Raw genomic sequence first — 14,227 nt, 5'->3', positions numbered from 1 at the left:
ACTTGTACAAGTGGCAATTTTTTAGCAGACTGTTAGGAAATGAAAATATATGCATTTTGCCCAAAATACAGTCCTCACATACGTGCTTACGAGGGGCTTCCAAATGAGGTAAGGCATCCACCATTTTAAATTTCTGCAATAACATAAGACGGCCAGAGTTCACATGCCCAAATTGAGCATGCCATAACTCTACATCTCGCATGGGAGATGTAGATGTAGAAGCTTCATATGCTGAATGTGCTCTCTTATCACAGGCATCAAGCAGAAATAAACTGTGACAAAGTGTGCTTGTCAAAACCAAAGAATAATCACTCTCTCTGTCACGGACCATATCGGTCATCCTAAAAAATGACTTAAACTTCTTCAAGTTAAAGAGGATACGGAAAGTAAATTCTTTTTAATATGAGGGACAAACAAGGCATCCTGGATGTGGAGATTGGAGCCATCCAGGATTGTGAGCAAAATCTCTCCAATCCCTTTAACCAGATAAGAAGAATTGTTGGCACGTGAGATTTTCTTGCGAACGGTGCACGTGACAAGATGTCAAACAAGTCTCTTCTAGACATCATGTGTCAAGAGGCCCCACTATCAAAATACCAAGTGTCCACCATTTCATTCACGCTGAAAGTGCGTGACTCCCAAGAGGGGTCATAATTGCAAGTGAACAAGCTTCACAAGATGAGCTGAAGCATCATCATTTTCTACATTAGTGGCTGAACCTGAAATAGCCATACTTGACTCTTGACTCTTGACTCTTTTCTCTTCTCCTTTGCTAGCCTCTTCAGACACTCACTGATGTGATTACCCAACTTTTTGCAATAATGGCATTTTTGCTTTCTAATGAGACATACCGGCATTCTATTTATCCTTACCACAAACATGTCTACAAGTATGTCTAGAACTATGACTTGTATTATATCTGGGCTGATATCTTCCTTTGACCATTATCTTTCGCAGCATAAGTGTGCTTCCACTATGCGCACTTGCTGACATATTCCTTCGAGTCTCCTACCACCTCTTGAAAAGTGAGAGGCTTTTGATTTTACCTCATAGATAAATTGAGTGGCACATGGAAGGAAAGATAAGACTCTGATAAGGAGTTCAATGTAGTAGAAACAAGCTGCGAATCTGGAATGACTTAATCTATATTCAACAATTGCTTATGCATATCTTGAATTTTAGTGCTATGGTTTGCCATAGAATCCCCTTCATCCATGTGCACCGCCACAAGAATGAGACTCTAGCCTCATTATGAGCTTGATACATAGCTTCCAAAATATCCTAAGCATGCTTTGAAGTTCGGCAAGACTGAATATGAGGAATAAGAGACCTCTTCACTTAAGGTGAGATCAAGGATAAGTCTTGTGCATCACGAGTATTCCATCTCCTCTGCTTAGTAGTATTACTTGCAGCTGCTTGCGCTTGTCCTTGTTGCCCATACCTTGCACCACCGCCACGACCCTCCCTTGCTGCGGAGTTGTTCCTAGCGCAACAGGAGCGGGATGGGCTTCATTGCATGTGATAGTCCCAAAGCCCTTTGGCAACCAAAAGATTAACATAAAACTCTAAAGGGAATAGTTGGTGCCATCCAACTTATCCTCCTAGGCAAGGATATCGAAAATATCATTGGGGTTGTTTTGAGGCATTCCAAGTACCTGTAGGAAGGCAACAAACTCGAAGTTCACGTGCTGTGGCAAAAGCCAACACTTGCACCTTAAGATTGTCCACAAGCCTCCCTTGCTCGGTGTTGGGATATCTCAAGGTGTATGCCTCAGGCACACCTTATGTTTCTATGTGTGAGTGCTAGAGGCACAGTTAGGTGCCCACAAGCACAATTAGGTGGTGGAAAAGCCACATAGGATGATTGAGTGAATCTAGGAGCAGATTGAGGAGATGATTGTGGAGCTTTGAGGTCATCAGTGATGTCAGTGACCTTGTATGAGGTGCCTACTTAAGGACCTCTCTTTTCTTCATTCTATAAGCAAGTATTCTGATTTTGTGTCCACTCTACTCTTTCCTTTCAGTGTTCCAACATGGTATCAGAGCCATTTGATCCCCCTTGAGCCCATTTCTGCCACATCATCATGTTCTTCCTCTTCTTCTTCTTCACCATCTCTCCCTCTTCTTCCAAAAATTTGCTTGAGCTTGTTCTCCTCCAATTCTCACCCATTTCCCACGCCCTTCCAATTGGAGATCCCTCTTGTTGGGGCGAATTTCGGGCTGCAAGCAATTGAAGAACTACACGCTCTACCGGTCGCCAATGTACGAAAGTCGTCGATTCTTCTTCCTGCGTTTTCTCTGCGCCTGCTCCGTCTTTGTCTAATTCCTTTCAGGGTAAGCTTCTCCATACCTAGAGCTACCTTGTGCTGAAATCTGAGCAGCAATGGCTGCATATTGAAGGAGAAAACAGAGAAAAACCAGTCGACTTTGTTGAAGAAGGAGAAGGCGACCTGACGCATATTTTCGCCTCTTCTTCCCAGAGGATCTACTGTGGTATACCAGCTTTCTTTTGCCTCAGAAAGCCCCCTTTCTTTTGCTTTGAAGAGTGAGCTATGAGCCCTCCAAGTTCAGCTCTCTAGTTTTGACAGTTTTGACATGCTTTTGAAAATGATGCTACATAAAATGCTACTCTAGCATTTCTGGTCTTTTGAAGTTTTCAATAACTTCACTACAAGTGTTGCTTCAGTTTTGTTTTGACTTGCTAGACCTGGTTTTGATTGGAAAGTGTTTATTTCATCCACTTCTATGAAGCATGTAAAAGGAAGCATCACTGCTTGAAATCTAGTCACTACTATTTGCTACATCAAGTGCTCATACTTTGGAAGTATTTCAGTTATTTTTGCCTTGTAAGAGAGATAGACATTGCCCAATATCTGGGTTAGACCCTCTCATGGCTACCTTATATAATCTTGAGAAGTTCAATGGAAAGGGCTTCCATACATGGCAAATGAAGGTGAAATTTGCATTGATGCGGGAGAACTTATGGGGACTTGTCAAACCTACTCCTACCGCTTCTTCTACGGCCTCAAATGCTGGACAATCTTCAACTCCGACACGACCGGCAGAAGAAAAAGCATATGGTATAATTGCTTTAGCTTTGGGTGATGATTACATACATCATATCTCTGACTTGGAGTCTCCTTCGGAAGCTTGGCAGAAGCTAGACATGATTTTTGGTGCAAGCTCTCACATCTCTAAACTATCACTTAAAATCTCTTTCTTTGAATTAAAGATGGCAAGTGATACTACTTTAGCTGCTCATGTCAACTATATGCGGAGTCTTATGACTCAATTAGCTTCTATCAACTCTCCTATCACCCCTGATGATGCTATGGCAGTGTTACTTAAGAGTATGCCTGAAAGTTTTGATCACATTGTTAGCACTTTGAAAAATCTTCCCAATCCTAACCTTGAAGGTATTATCTCAGCTCTCCAAGAAGAAGAAAGGCATATGGAGCTAAGGAAAGGCAATGACACTGCTTATGTTATGAAATTCCAGAAGGGCAAGTATACTCCTTGCAATCACTGTGGAAAGACAAATCACTTTTCAAAGGACTGCGTCAAAGTTAATCCATGCAAGCACTGTGGCAAAAACAACCATAGTGAGAAGTTTTGCAGAGCCAAAGCAAAGACAGAAAATGCAAATCTACTTACAGTGAATGAGCCTCCACAAGATGAGGCATCCCATGAAGATTATGCATTTTAAATCATCTCTATGTATGCTCCAGATCTCTCTTTTTATGTCAAGGTACTCAGCCTGGATAGTCCTCCAAAATGAATGAAAATAAACTATTGTGTTTTGTGTGTTTTGTAAACACCTCTGGTCACCTTATGATGTAGGCCATGTTTATGTTTTGTTCCATGGTACCTCCTGCAGACATTGTGTGCATGTACATGCAGGGGAGATAACCATTGGAAGGTCTTTTTGTATCCCTTTTTGTTTACCTTACACCCAAGGGAACCCTTGCTAGCATGAGAACCTAGCCATAGATTTATCCTTGACCACCATGAGATGGCATGAGAAACTATGAGACTAGATGTATCCTTGACATAGCCTGAGGCATTTCCTTGAGGGGGGGTTTGTTGGGATATCTCAAGGTGTATGCCTCAGGCACACCTTATGTTTCTATGTGTGAGTGCTAGAGGCACAGTTAGGTGCCCACAAGCACAGTTAGGTGGTGGAAAAGCCACATAGGATGATTGAGTGAATCTAGGAGCAGATTGAGGAGATGATTGTGGAGCTTTGAGGTCATCAGTGATGTCAGTGACCTTGTATGAGGTGCCTACTTAAGGACCTCTCTTTTCTTCATTCTATAAGCAAGTATTCTGATTTTGTGTCCACTCTACTCTTTCCTTTCAATGTTCCAACACTTGGAAGTGTATCGCACACTCTGAATCTTTGCCCAAACTAGCCAATGCTTGGCATTAATAATGCATATATCCCACTGAAATCACCTCTGTTTTGACCAAAATAGCAAATGGCAGTGGGCTCTTAATGCATTCGGGGTGCAAAAAACAAGCTGTTCCTTCACAAGACTGCTTGAACCAGGCTCAAAACAGCTAGTAGGCAGCTCTAGAAACTCAAAAACAGTCTCCAAATGAGTTGACCAGCTGGTAAACCGGAAAACAATCCCAAATTTCACCTCAAAAAACGTGTTGCATGTGAAAAACAGGCGCAGCTTCCTTAGAAATGTGTGCTGCAGCAAGAAAAACAGAAGAAAAGTGGTTGCCTTATGCTGTAGCACCTCTAAAAGCTCTTAAAAAGAGGCAATTGGCAGCAAATGTATCAAAACAGTCTGGAACTGACAATCAGCAGCTGTTTTCTCTGAAAAACTCCTTCGAAATGCACCAAAATTGCTCTTGTTAAAGTTGCCCTGTTGTAGGAGTCTTGTAGGAGGTGAGAAACAGTCCAAGATAGACAGAGAGCTCAAAAAGTGCCAAAAAACCAGTCGCTTGCCAAGAAATCTGTTCGAGAGGGCCATAGTTACCAAAAACAGCCGTTTCTGGCCTGGAAACGGAAACACAGATACGTTTCGCAATCTTTTTTTTTTTTTTTTGGATGGCCCTCTTTTGATTAAACCATTTTTCGCTGATTCGTCGCCTCTTGTCGTCATTTCCGCCGCCTCTCATGCTGCTGCTCTCCAGCCTCTCCATCTTTGATTCCTGAGCCCTGGCACCCGCAGCCTGCTCTCCATCCTCTCCATCTTGTAGGCTTGTAGCTGCTCTCCATTTTCAGCCTGCTTTCAGCTCTCCATCCCTCCATCCTCTCCTCTCTTACCTCGCATCCTCCTTCGACTCCTACCTCTCCACCCTCCCTCTCAAACTTCAAATTGTTGTAACTTCAAACTTGTTAGAAGTTAGAAGCTAGAACTTAGTTCATGATGCATGTTGATTGAAGCATCATTTATGGATAATAGACAATAATAGATAGATCAATCATCATAGGAATTTAGAATCATAGAAGCATGCATGATGCTTCAAGTATAGATAATTGTATTATGTATAATTTGCACTCTATTGATAATTTTATTATGTATAAAAATTAACTTTTTATACATAAATTGTGCCATATTGCCGTTTCTTCCGTTTCCGTTTCGGCGGGGGCCAGAAACTCAATTTCCCTGGTTTTTCTATTTCTTCCGTTTTGACTAGCAACTATGGAGAAGGTTGGAACAGGGCTGGGAAGCAAGTCGCCTAAAGGTGCTTGCTCTAGACAACAAAGCCGTTTCAAACAAAGGCAAAAGACATCCGACTAGCAGAGAGAATGGCTTCAGCAAATGCAAGACTGCTCCAAAATCAGTCGCCTACCTTAGGAGCAGCTCTTGGAGCTCGCCAGAGATGAAAAATGAAGGCCGCTGATCAAACACAAAACTTTTGCAGGCTTTCTTCAGGATGAAACACAAGGTTTTTGTGATAGAAATGCTCCACAGGTGTAGGGGAGGTGCTGTGGGGAGCACGGGAAGCCTACTCTGATACCAAATGGAAGCTGAAAGAGAACACTAAATTAGTCATAAAGACAAAACCCTAGGATGTACCCTAACTAGGGTCACATGTGTGGTGACTAACTCGACCTCTAATTGAGGTTAGAGGGAAGAATCTCGTAAAGTCAAAAAGTGTCCCTAACCCATTATTACATTGGTCACTACCTACTTGCTTATCCACTTTCTTGTATCCTCCACAATCTTTGAGGCAATGCGTATCAATCTAGCTACAGTTGCTTGGTGCTTTCATTGACCAAGGTACAAGTGCTACTGAAGTATTCAATCACTTATCGGGCATTTTGCGGGGCAAGAGAGGAGACAATTTCTTAAAGAGTAGAAATATTGTTTCACTCAAGACATACCTAGAAGCTTTCCCCATGAAAGACGTGAACATCTAATAGTCCGATTGTGAAGGAGATCTGAGCTGAAGGGAATGAAGCAGAAAGAGAGGGAGAGCTCATCTTTGAAGTTGTAGCCAAGAAGGGGCTCTGATACAATGAATAAAGGGGAGAGTTTCAACTTGGAGAGGGAAAAGAAGAGGAGGAAGATTCATGGAAAGAGTGGGAAGGGGGTGAGGAGAGAGTAGTGGGAAGTGATAATGTGAAGGGAAACGAGTGATGGGGAGATGAGTTGTGTATTCGACAATGGTTTAAATTGAGTCCAATGAAATGTAGGGTAACATATGTAGAACCCACAAGTTCCTAACAGACTAGCTAATGTGCCCATATCTTACCTTTTACAGTTTTGCAAGAAGGCACTCAAATAACCATTCTTAACAATGCTGACATTTATATTCAAAAGGAGAAGTGATAAAAATTCAGCATATCGATGTGTGTGAACCTCGGAATATATGTAAACAGATGATCTGGCCCTGCCTGTTTGGGTTGCTGTTGTAAGTAGCAATGCTAAGTGCATAGAGCACAGTATGCATGTTTGGATTTCATGGGTCAAACCCTAACTCCATTTTCTGAGGTGTTAAAGCTGTTCTTGGGCATTTATTGCAGGGGCAAAGTTGCAGAAGGTATTGATTTTGATCGTCACTATGGGCGCTTGGTCATTATGTATGGAGTACCTTTTCAGTACACGCTGAGCAGGTATAAACTTTCAAGTTTTATGTTTATTCGTTTAAAATTGTCAAAATTATGTCTTGGCCTGATTAAACTGTTTGAAATACAAGCAAACTCTTACAACTGTGATTAAACCAAGAAGGAGACCGGAGATGGTGCAAATCGGTGCATTGTATTCAGGAAATCGTCCTCACGAATAGCCCTTCGGCAGGTTGACTGGTTACAACTGATTGCATGTAATGCATTTACACTGCATGCTTCCTTCCCAATGATTCACATCTCTCAACGCAGATTACCCAATTCTATTAACATTGCTTTTATTTAGTCGCTAACAATGAGAGATTGGCCGCAATCTGCCGGTACCCATAGCCCGTCTTACGGCCGCTCGAGAAGAAACTGCAGTTCTGTTAGCAATAGCAGACTCTTCTCTCTGAGAGGAAATAGCTGGTATAGGGAGGGCTGGCGGGGATAATGAGGCCAGTACCTTACACTGATTACAAACACTCTTCTTCGATGCTTGATTTACCAATGTTCTAACGTCCTCCCGTAAATCATGCATCATCACCATCCAACTATTAAACTATCCATCTAACAGTCTATCTCTCAATCAGCTCAGTAACCAGCTTTAGAAGAAGTTAAAAGCTCAATATTTCTCCCTTGTCGTTGCATTTGCTTCCGCCCTCCTGGTCTTCAAGTCCTCCATCTTCTTTCTGCAGTTTTTCCCAGCTTGCCGCAGTAGAAACGCTCTCGCTTGCTCATATTGACCTGGGAAGAGCTGCTTGCATTCCAAGAATTGGAATTTGCTTTGCGATTGCTTCTCTTCTTGAATTGTCTCGAACTTGCATAGAAAGCTGTCATCGCGCCTGTGTCTTGGCTTTTTGCTCTATGATTCTGCTCCTGACGAATCTCTTCTTGCAATATTATAATGGCCAGCTCTTTAAACTTCATTTCTTCTGTAAAGGCGCTCAGCATTACATTCAAGTGATCGTAGGATCTGGCAATCAATTCAGAAACAGAATGCACTCCTGGTCCTCCTCAATTGTCGTTCCATTTAACAGCAATTGTTCGGTGAAGGTCTTGAACCGCAATATGTGTCCAGTAATTGAGCCGTCTTCGTTCATCTTGAGATTGGGCAGTTGGCGCCTCAGGTAAGTCTTGTTTGCCATCGATTTGGTTTGATAAAGCGTTTCAAGCATTTCCCAAGCTTCCTTCAAGGATTTGACACCTCTAACATGTAGGAGTGGTGTGTTACCCAATTGGTAGAAGATCTCCTGCTTCGCCTTTGCATCCTGACAGTGGTAGAGGCATGGGGAAAAATTGATATGAGAAGGTGTTAAATTGACCCCCATTTTTAAGCCAATAGACGAACTAAAGCTAGCAGAATTTTGCTCAGGCAACTTGATGCTTCACATCAGGGGGCTTTGTGCCATGCCACCAAAGTGAATAGATGCATCTCTGTATAAAATCAATTTCTCCTCTACATAAAACTTAAAAGGAAGCAAGAACAATGACCGCTTGATTTGCAAGGCCAGGGCGCAGATAACAGACATTTTGTGCTGTAATTGCACAGTTTTCTAGTTAACAACACAGATCTTCCTTTCAAAATGCTTTGGAATTGTAACTTCCAATCTCTATTCTGCTAGGTAGAGCTGCTTACCATCTAAGCCTATATTCTGTTCTTGTACGGTATGCATTTTGATAATGTGGATGCAGAATTTCGTTTAACCTGTTTCCTTTCTTGTATATGACACTGTTAGAAGTGAGACTCACATCATTCCCATACATTGGATGCAGAATTCTTATAGCTCGATTGGAGTATTTAAGGGAGACTTTTCAAATTAAGGAGGGTGATTTCCTTACATTTGATGCAGTGGTATGTGCAGATTTTACTATTGCTGTTTCCTGCTTTCAGTTCTTCTTTTCTGAGAACTTTTTAGCTTGGATTGGTCTTAAATTTTGAAGTAGATCTTACAGTGGTTGACAGCAACGTACAGGAAATTCTTGAATGTTTGCTGCTGGGAGTGCTTTATGACAGCTCATTCATGTGGTTGTAGAGACAGGCTGCTCAATGTGTTGGCCGTGTCATTCGATCCAAGGCAGACTATGGAATGATGATCTTTGCTGATAAGAGGTTGGCTCTAACTGCTAAATAGATTCTACAGTAGTGGCATTCTATAATGGAATATCCTTGTCAACTAATTGAAGGCCAGCAAGCTTTCTTGATCTTTACAGGACCAAATCCATCAGGCAGTGCATTTCATTAGTTCCTAGGCAAACAACAGGGTAGACAAATCTAAATAATCATGCTTGTGTGAGTCAGTCAATTCAAGAATAAGGAAATGCCAGCAAAAAGCACAAGCCTTGCAGCACCAGATCATCATGAAAAGGGCACTATGCTTTGCGTGTTACTGAAGCTGAAAAGGAAAAAGTACTTAGCTAGAGGGCCTCACTGGCACTTGTATAAAGAGCACAGATGATGGCTTATACTGCAGTGTCCCATCCTCTCCCCATCAGTACTGGTCATGAGAGGGACTTCAATATAGGAGAACTGTCCTGTCTAGGAACAGCTGTCTCTATCTCCACATGCAGACCCAAGACCTTGTCCAAGGTCTTGGAGGTGATCGGCCTGATGAAAGGGAGGGGGCCATTATTCTTGAGCTGAAAATATCTTGAAAGGTGAGGTGGACTAAATTACCGGAAGGTGGGAGATGTCCCTATGGTGGTAAGATGGGGTAAGAATACTCCGCACCCTTAAAATATTCCACGCTCAACATAGTTGCAGGCTAGATGTGGTCACCCTCCTGTGCAAGACTTGCGTGTAATCAATCACGAATTTGTCATCGAGTGGGTGTGAGACCCACAATAAGCCCTACCATAGCCTTGTCCATGAGTACTTGGTCGGTGTGCTCGACTAGCTTTTTATCCTTAGGCAAAGGGAGTCAAGGAAGCTGTCATTTGAGGTCCTCTGGTTAGGCTTGGAGGTGACCATCTGAAATCGATGCCTTGAGTTTGAAGAACTCTAAATCTGCCCTTGAAAAGGGAGAGGAAGGCGAAAAAAGGAAGAGCAGAGAGGAAATAGGGGGTGGAAAAAAAGAAAAGGGTCCTATGAAAAAAGCGGGAAAGAAGACCTCTGCTCAAAATGTCAAAGTAGGCAGAAGCCCCTTTCCGCCATCAAAGGGTGGAGAGGGGCAGGATGAGCGGATAAGGCAGAAGGGGAACTTGGAAAAGGGCAAGGGAGGTTAGGGAGGATGGCGGGCTCAAAGGCAAAGGTGAGGGTGGAGAGAAGGGAGGAGCAAGTTTAGCAGGGAGCTCAGTGCCATTATTAATGACATTCTTTGTGCCAAAAAGCGTCCCGGGAAAATGTGTTGTTGTGATGGCCCACACTGCTTGAATGAAGGTTTCCAATCTATCCTCATTAGTGCAAATTTGCCTGTAAGAACTAAGATATCAGATGAGGCTTTCATATATGTGTGCCTTCTACAAGAGTAACTTTTAAGCTAGATTTTGTAGATGTGAGATGGACATGAACAGTCATGTGACAGCGCTTTATTTAAGGAGGTTTGGCCTGAATCCACTCAATTAGGAGTATAAGATGCTTAGTTTGAACAAAACCTAGTCTTCATATTGTGCTTTCTGTCTTTGTGGTCTCAAATTCGCCACTAAAAAGTTCTTAAAGCTCTTTAAGGGCTAGACTGAAGTTAGCCAAATTGTATCGACAGTTGTGTTTGAAGAGGGACTGGATTGCTCACTGTGGACTATGGCTCTGGGATATTTTCTTACAGATATAATAGACATGATAAGCGCTCAAAGCTGCCAGGTTGGATACTGGCACATTTGAAAGATGCACACCTCAATTTGAGCACCGACATGTCTCTTCATATAGTACGTGAGGTATGCGATACATTTTTTACCTTATTGTAAGTGGATACAACCAAGAAGATTGATAGAAGCATGTATGTTTATGGCGTTCTATTTTAGATACAAGACCTTTTTATATATAAATTTTCTACAGAAACTGTTTCATTATAATTTATACTTGCATCTATGCTGTTATTTGCTTCAGTTTCTCAGACGCATGGCCCAACCATACGATAAGGCAGGTACAGGAAACAGAAAGACTTTGCTATCACAGGCTGATTTGGAAAGTATGGAGGCTCAGTCAAATGCTGGCTTCTAAAAGTTATGTCAGCAATAATTTCATAGTGAAATATGGTTTAGCAGATCTTCGGGAATGTAAAATAAGGTCACTTGAGCATTTTGACATGCCCTCACACGTGTACATAAAGTGGTTTTTGACGTTTTTGAACGTTCACTGAATCCCTTGTATGGGTCCAAGATTGTAAGATAATTTGTATCTTTTGGAAAGACAGGATTGTGAAGGCAGTTCAGACTATGTTTCACCCTACCGATCGCTTCGTCGAGTGATATCATTCTTTTTGCTAAGAAGTCTACACAGAAAAGCTCGTAATATATTTTGTTGAAGTTATATTACTACTGCAGCAACATTGCATCGGTGCAAATCAATGAGGGACTGCCATGGATAACTCTTTTAAGTGTCAATAAATCGTTTTCATAGAGCCCTGAACTTTTTAAATATGAAGAAATTTCCTCTCTTCTTTGGCAGGAAGAATATGAAGAAATTTGTCTACAAAGGCGAGAAATAAGCATGTTTGTTTCCTGCGCCATCTTAACAACATTGTGTGCCACTTATAATTATTCATCGGATATAAGCCGCCTAGTTCTTGTCCCCATGAACTTGCATTCTACAAATTTGTGCTTTGTCTTTCTCACAGCTCGATGTTTGGTTTGTGATACATCTCTCTTGTTCTACTGCTCTTTTATCTTAACCTCTTTCATAAATAAAGGTTCTTGGACGTGCCTTTGGGCCTACTATATGCACACATTTCTTTAGTCATCTTTGGCTTCGCATTCGCTTCCCATTAAGAATAGAGCTGAACAAAAATTGCACCAATGCATACCATGGCCGAATGGATCAACAATCAATGGTCCAAATCACTTTGATGATCAAGCCCTAGGATGGAAACAAAACTGATGATTATGCTGAGTTGGCTGCTCTCTCGAATTGGAAGAACAACAGGGGGAAGGAGGGGATCCTAGTTGTCATACCTTCATTGCTCTTAAGCTACTCAGGTTGAAAGTGATACTTATCAAGGTTGGCCAATCGTACCTACCATTAATCAGAAACAAATATAATAACTTCAGATTTTTGCACCAATATGTTGCAAATGTTGCACCGATACGTTGCAATTGAAGGGCTCATTGAGCCCTTCATTCCCAAGGATTTTCAAAGAAGGGTAGTAAAGGTGTTTATCCCAATTATACCTTTTGCACTCATCATTCTTTGTTGTCATGCCTTAACGTGCTTATTGTAGGCATTACGATTTTAGTTGCTTCGAATCATTCTTTTTGTAGCCCTTTTCCAAATTTGGATTTCTTCCATCTTGTTTGTTGCATCTGTTCCAAATTTAGTTCCTTGGCCTCAACATCTTATTATTGGATATGTCTTGGCATCTCTTGCGCAATGGACTCATAGGTTTGATCTTCTTAGCTTGTAGAATTGACTCTGGAGCCTAGGATTCCCAAGTAGAAAGATGCCTTATTGCAAGAATACAAGACTTCAAACTACCAATCATTAACTTTCTTGAAGCATTTGAGGCATAAACTCCAATGAAATGACCCATGAATTCTGAAAATTATTGTCCATAAAATTTCCCTGTTGGGAAGAGTATTACCATCAAAGTAATCCCTTCCAAGGATACACGACAACTTCAGAAACACTGCTCACTTCAAAATGTGCTTTTTTATATGCTATCAAGAACATTCCTTAGCTTTAAAGGCCAATTTTTGTACTTTGGAACCTAATATAGATCATATTCATGGGTTTTATAAGATAGACAAGTGCTATTTTCATATACCTACCTATTATATTCTTTTGTGATTCAAAGCATTTATGTGTCTTTTTACTGTGCTTTATGCTTTAAAGCATATTTATTTGCTTATTAATGTGTTTTAAACCATAGTCCTAGCCTTTGACTCAAGACTATAACATTTGTGTGTTGATGCATAATGCTTTGCATGTTTGTAAAGTGTTTGATAGGTATGTGGCCAATAGATTAACACATAATTAAGCGAGAATCAAATTATAACTTAACAAGATATCACATGCTTGATGCCATCGAAGATGAATGCATGACCTTGGTCCTAGCAAAACAAATGAATAAGGACGAGTGAAACGAATGGCCCTAAGCAAGTGCAAGGATAAGAATAAAGATAGGCTAAGCAAATCGCTAAGACAAAGGGCTGATTAGAATAAAAGTATACAAATTGAAGGAGGAAAAGCCTCTATATCATATGCTTAAAAGTAAACACTCGAGCAAGAAGAAGTGAAAGAACTTGCAACAAGGAAAGTGAGTTGAGAATGGACATAAGAAACCAATTAGTATAGTGCAGAAAAGGACAAAAATAAAAATAACAAAAGAGATCAAACACAAGAAGCTAAAAATAATGGAATAAAAAAGGCCCACATAGCATGACAAAAAGCAAGGCCAGTGAGAAAGTAGTCGTTGGTCGTGAGTCATTGGTCGAGCAAGGAATTTCTTCATTGTTATTACTCTAGCAATGCACAGGTTGGCAAGTACGGCACCATCATTGTAAATCAGAGTCAAATACTCAATAGTTTAGTGATTCAAAGAGCCTTCTCACTCCCGATTGAAGGTGCAAAATATTCCATAAGGCCTACTCCACTACTTTGAAGCACATGAAAAGTGATGCACAACACATGTTATAGGCACATGAATTGATTTATATCATATTCCAAAGCACAAGCCTTGATCTTTAAAGAAAATGAATGTGCTTTGTAGCATGATATAAAGCAATAGCAAATGAATGTGCTTTATAGCATAGTATAAACTTAAAAGCAATGGTTTAGCTTGCAACAATAAATGAATATGCTTTATAGCATGATATAAAGCACATTGCTATACTTCAAAACACATTTTAATGAGTGATATCACACACTTCACAAGCCTACAAAGCATAATCCATCCAAACATAATGTTAGACTATGAGTCACATCCCATGATTGTGTTTTAATATTAAAGCACATAAGTTATTACAATGTTTTCAAGCACAAAAGAATAGCACATGAAAATAGCACAT

The 14,227-nt window shown here is 40.9% G+C and overlaps 1 protein-coding gene across 2 annotated transcripts in view; it reads left to right on the top strand.

Annotated features, from left to right (window-relative positions):
* The window catches only part of UVH6 (RAD3-like DNA-binding helicase protein), a 113,418-nt gene extending 101,798 nt beyond the window's left edge, over nt 1–11,620 (top strand). For both annotated transcript variants that reach the window (XM_087379927.1, XM_087379930.1), the window contains exons 7-11: nt 6,986–7,075; nt 8,843–8,921; nt 9,103–9,179; nt 10,831–10,939; nt 11,112–11,620. In XM_087379927.1, coding sequence (XP_087236053.1) covers nt 6,986–7,075; nt 8,843–8,921; nt 9,103–9,179; nt 10,831–10,939; nt 11,112–11,225 — 469 coding nt within the window. In that variant the 3' untranslated portion in view covers nt 11,226–11,620. The remainder of the gene's footprint in view (nt 1–6,985; nt 7,076–8,842; nt 8,922–9,102; nt 9,180–10,830; nt 10,940–11,111) is intronic.
* Nucleotides 11,621–14,227: the final 2,607 nt, after the last annotated feature.

The sequence above is a fragment of the Dipteris shenzhenensis genome, chromosome 1, assembly GCF_047967505.1.
Source record: "Dipteris shenzhenensis isolate YYH24624 ecotype China chromosome 1, Dip_SZ_1.0, whole genome shotgun sequence".
Classification (NCBI taxonomy): Eukaryota; Viridiplantae; Streptophyta; class Polypodiopsida; order Gleicheniales; family Dipteridaceae; genus Dipteris; species Dipteris shenzhenensis.
Note: the sequence above shows the minus strand (reverse complement) of the source record. Positions and strands in the feature narration are given on the sequence as shown.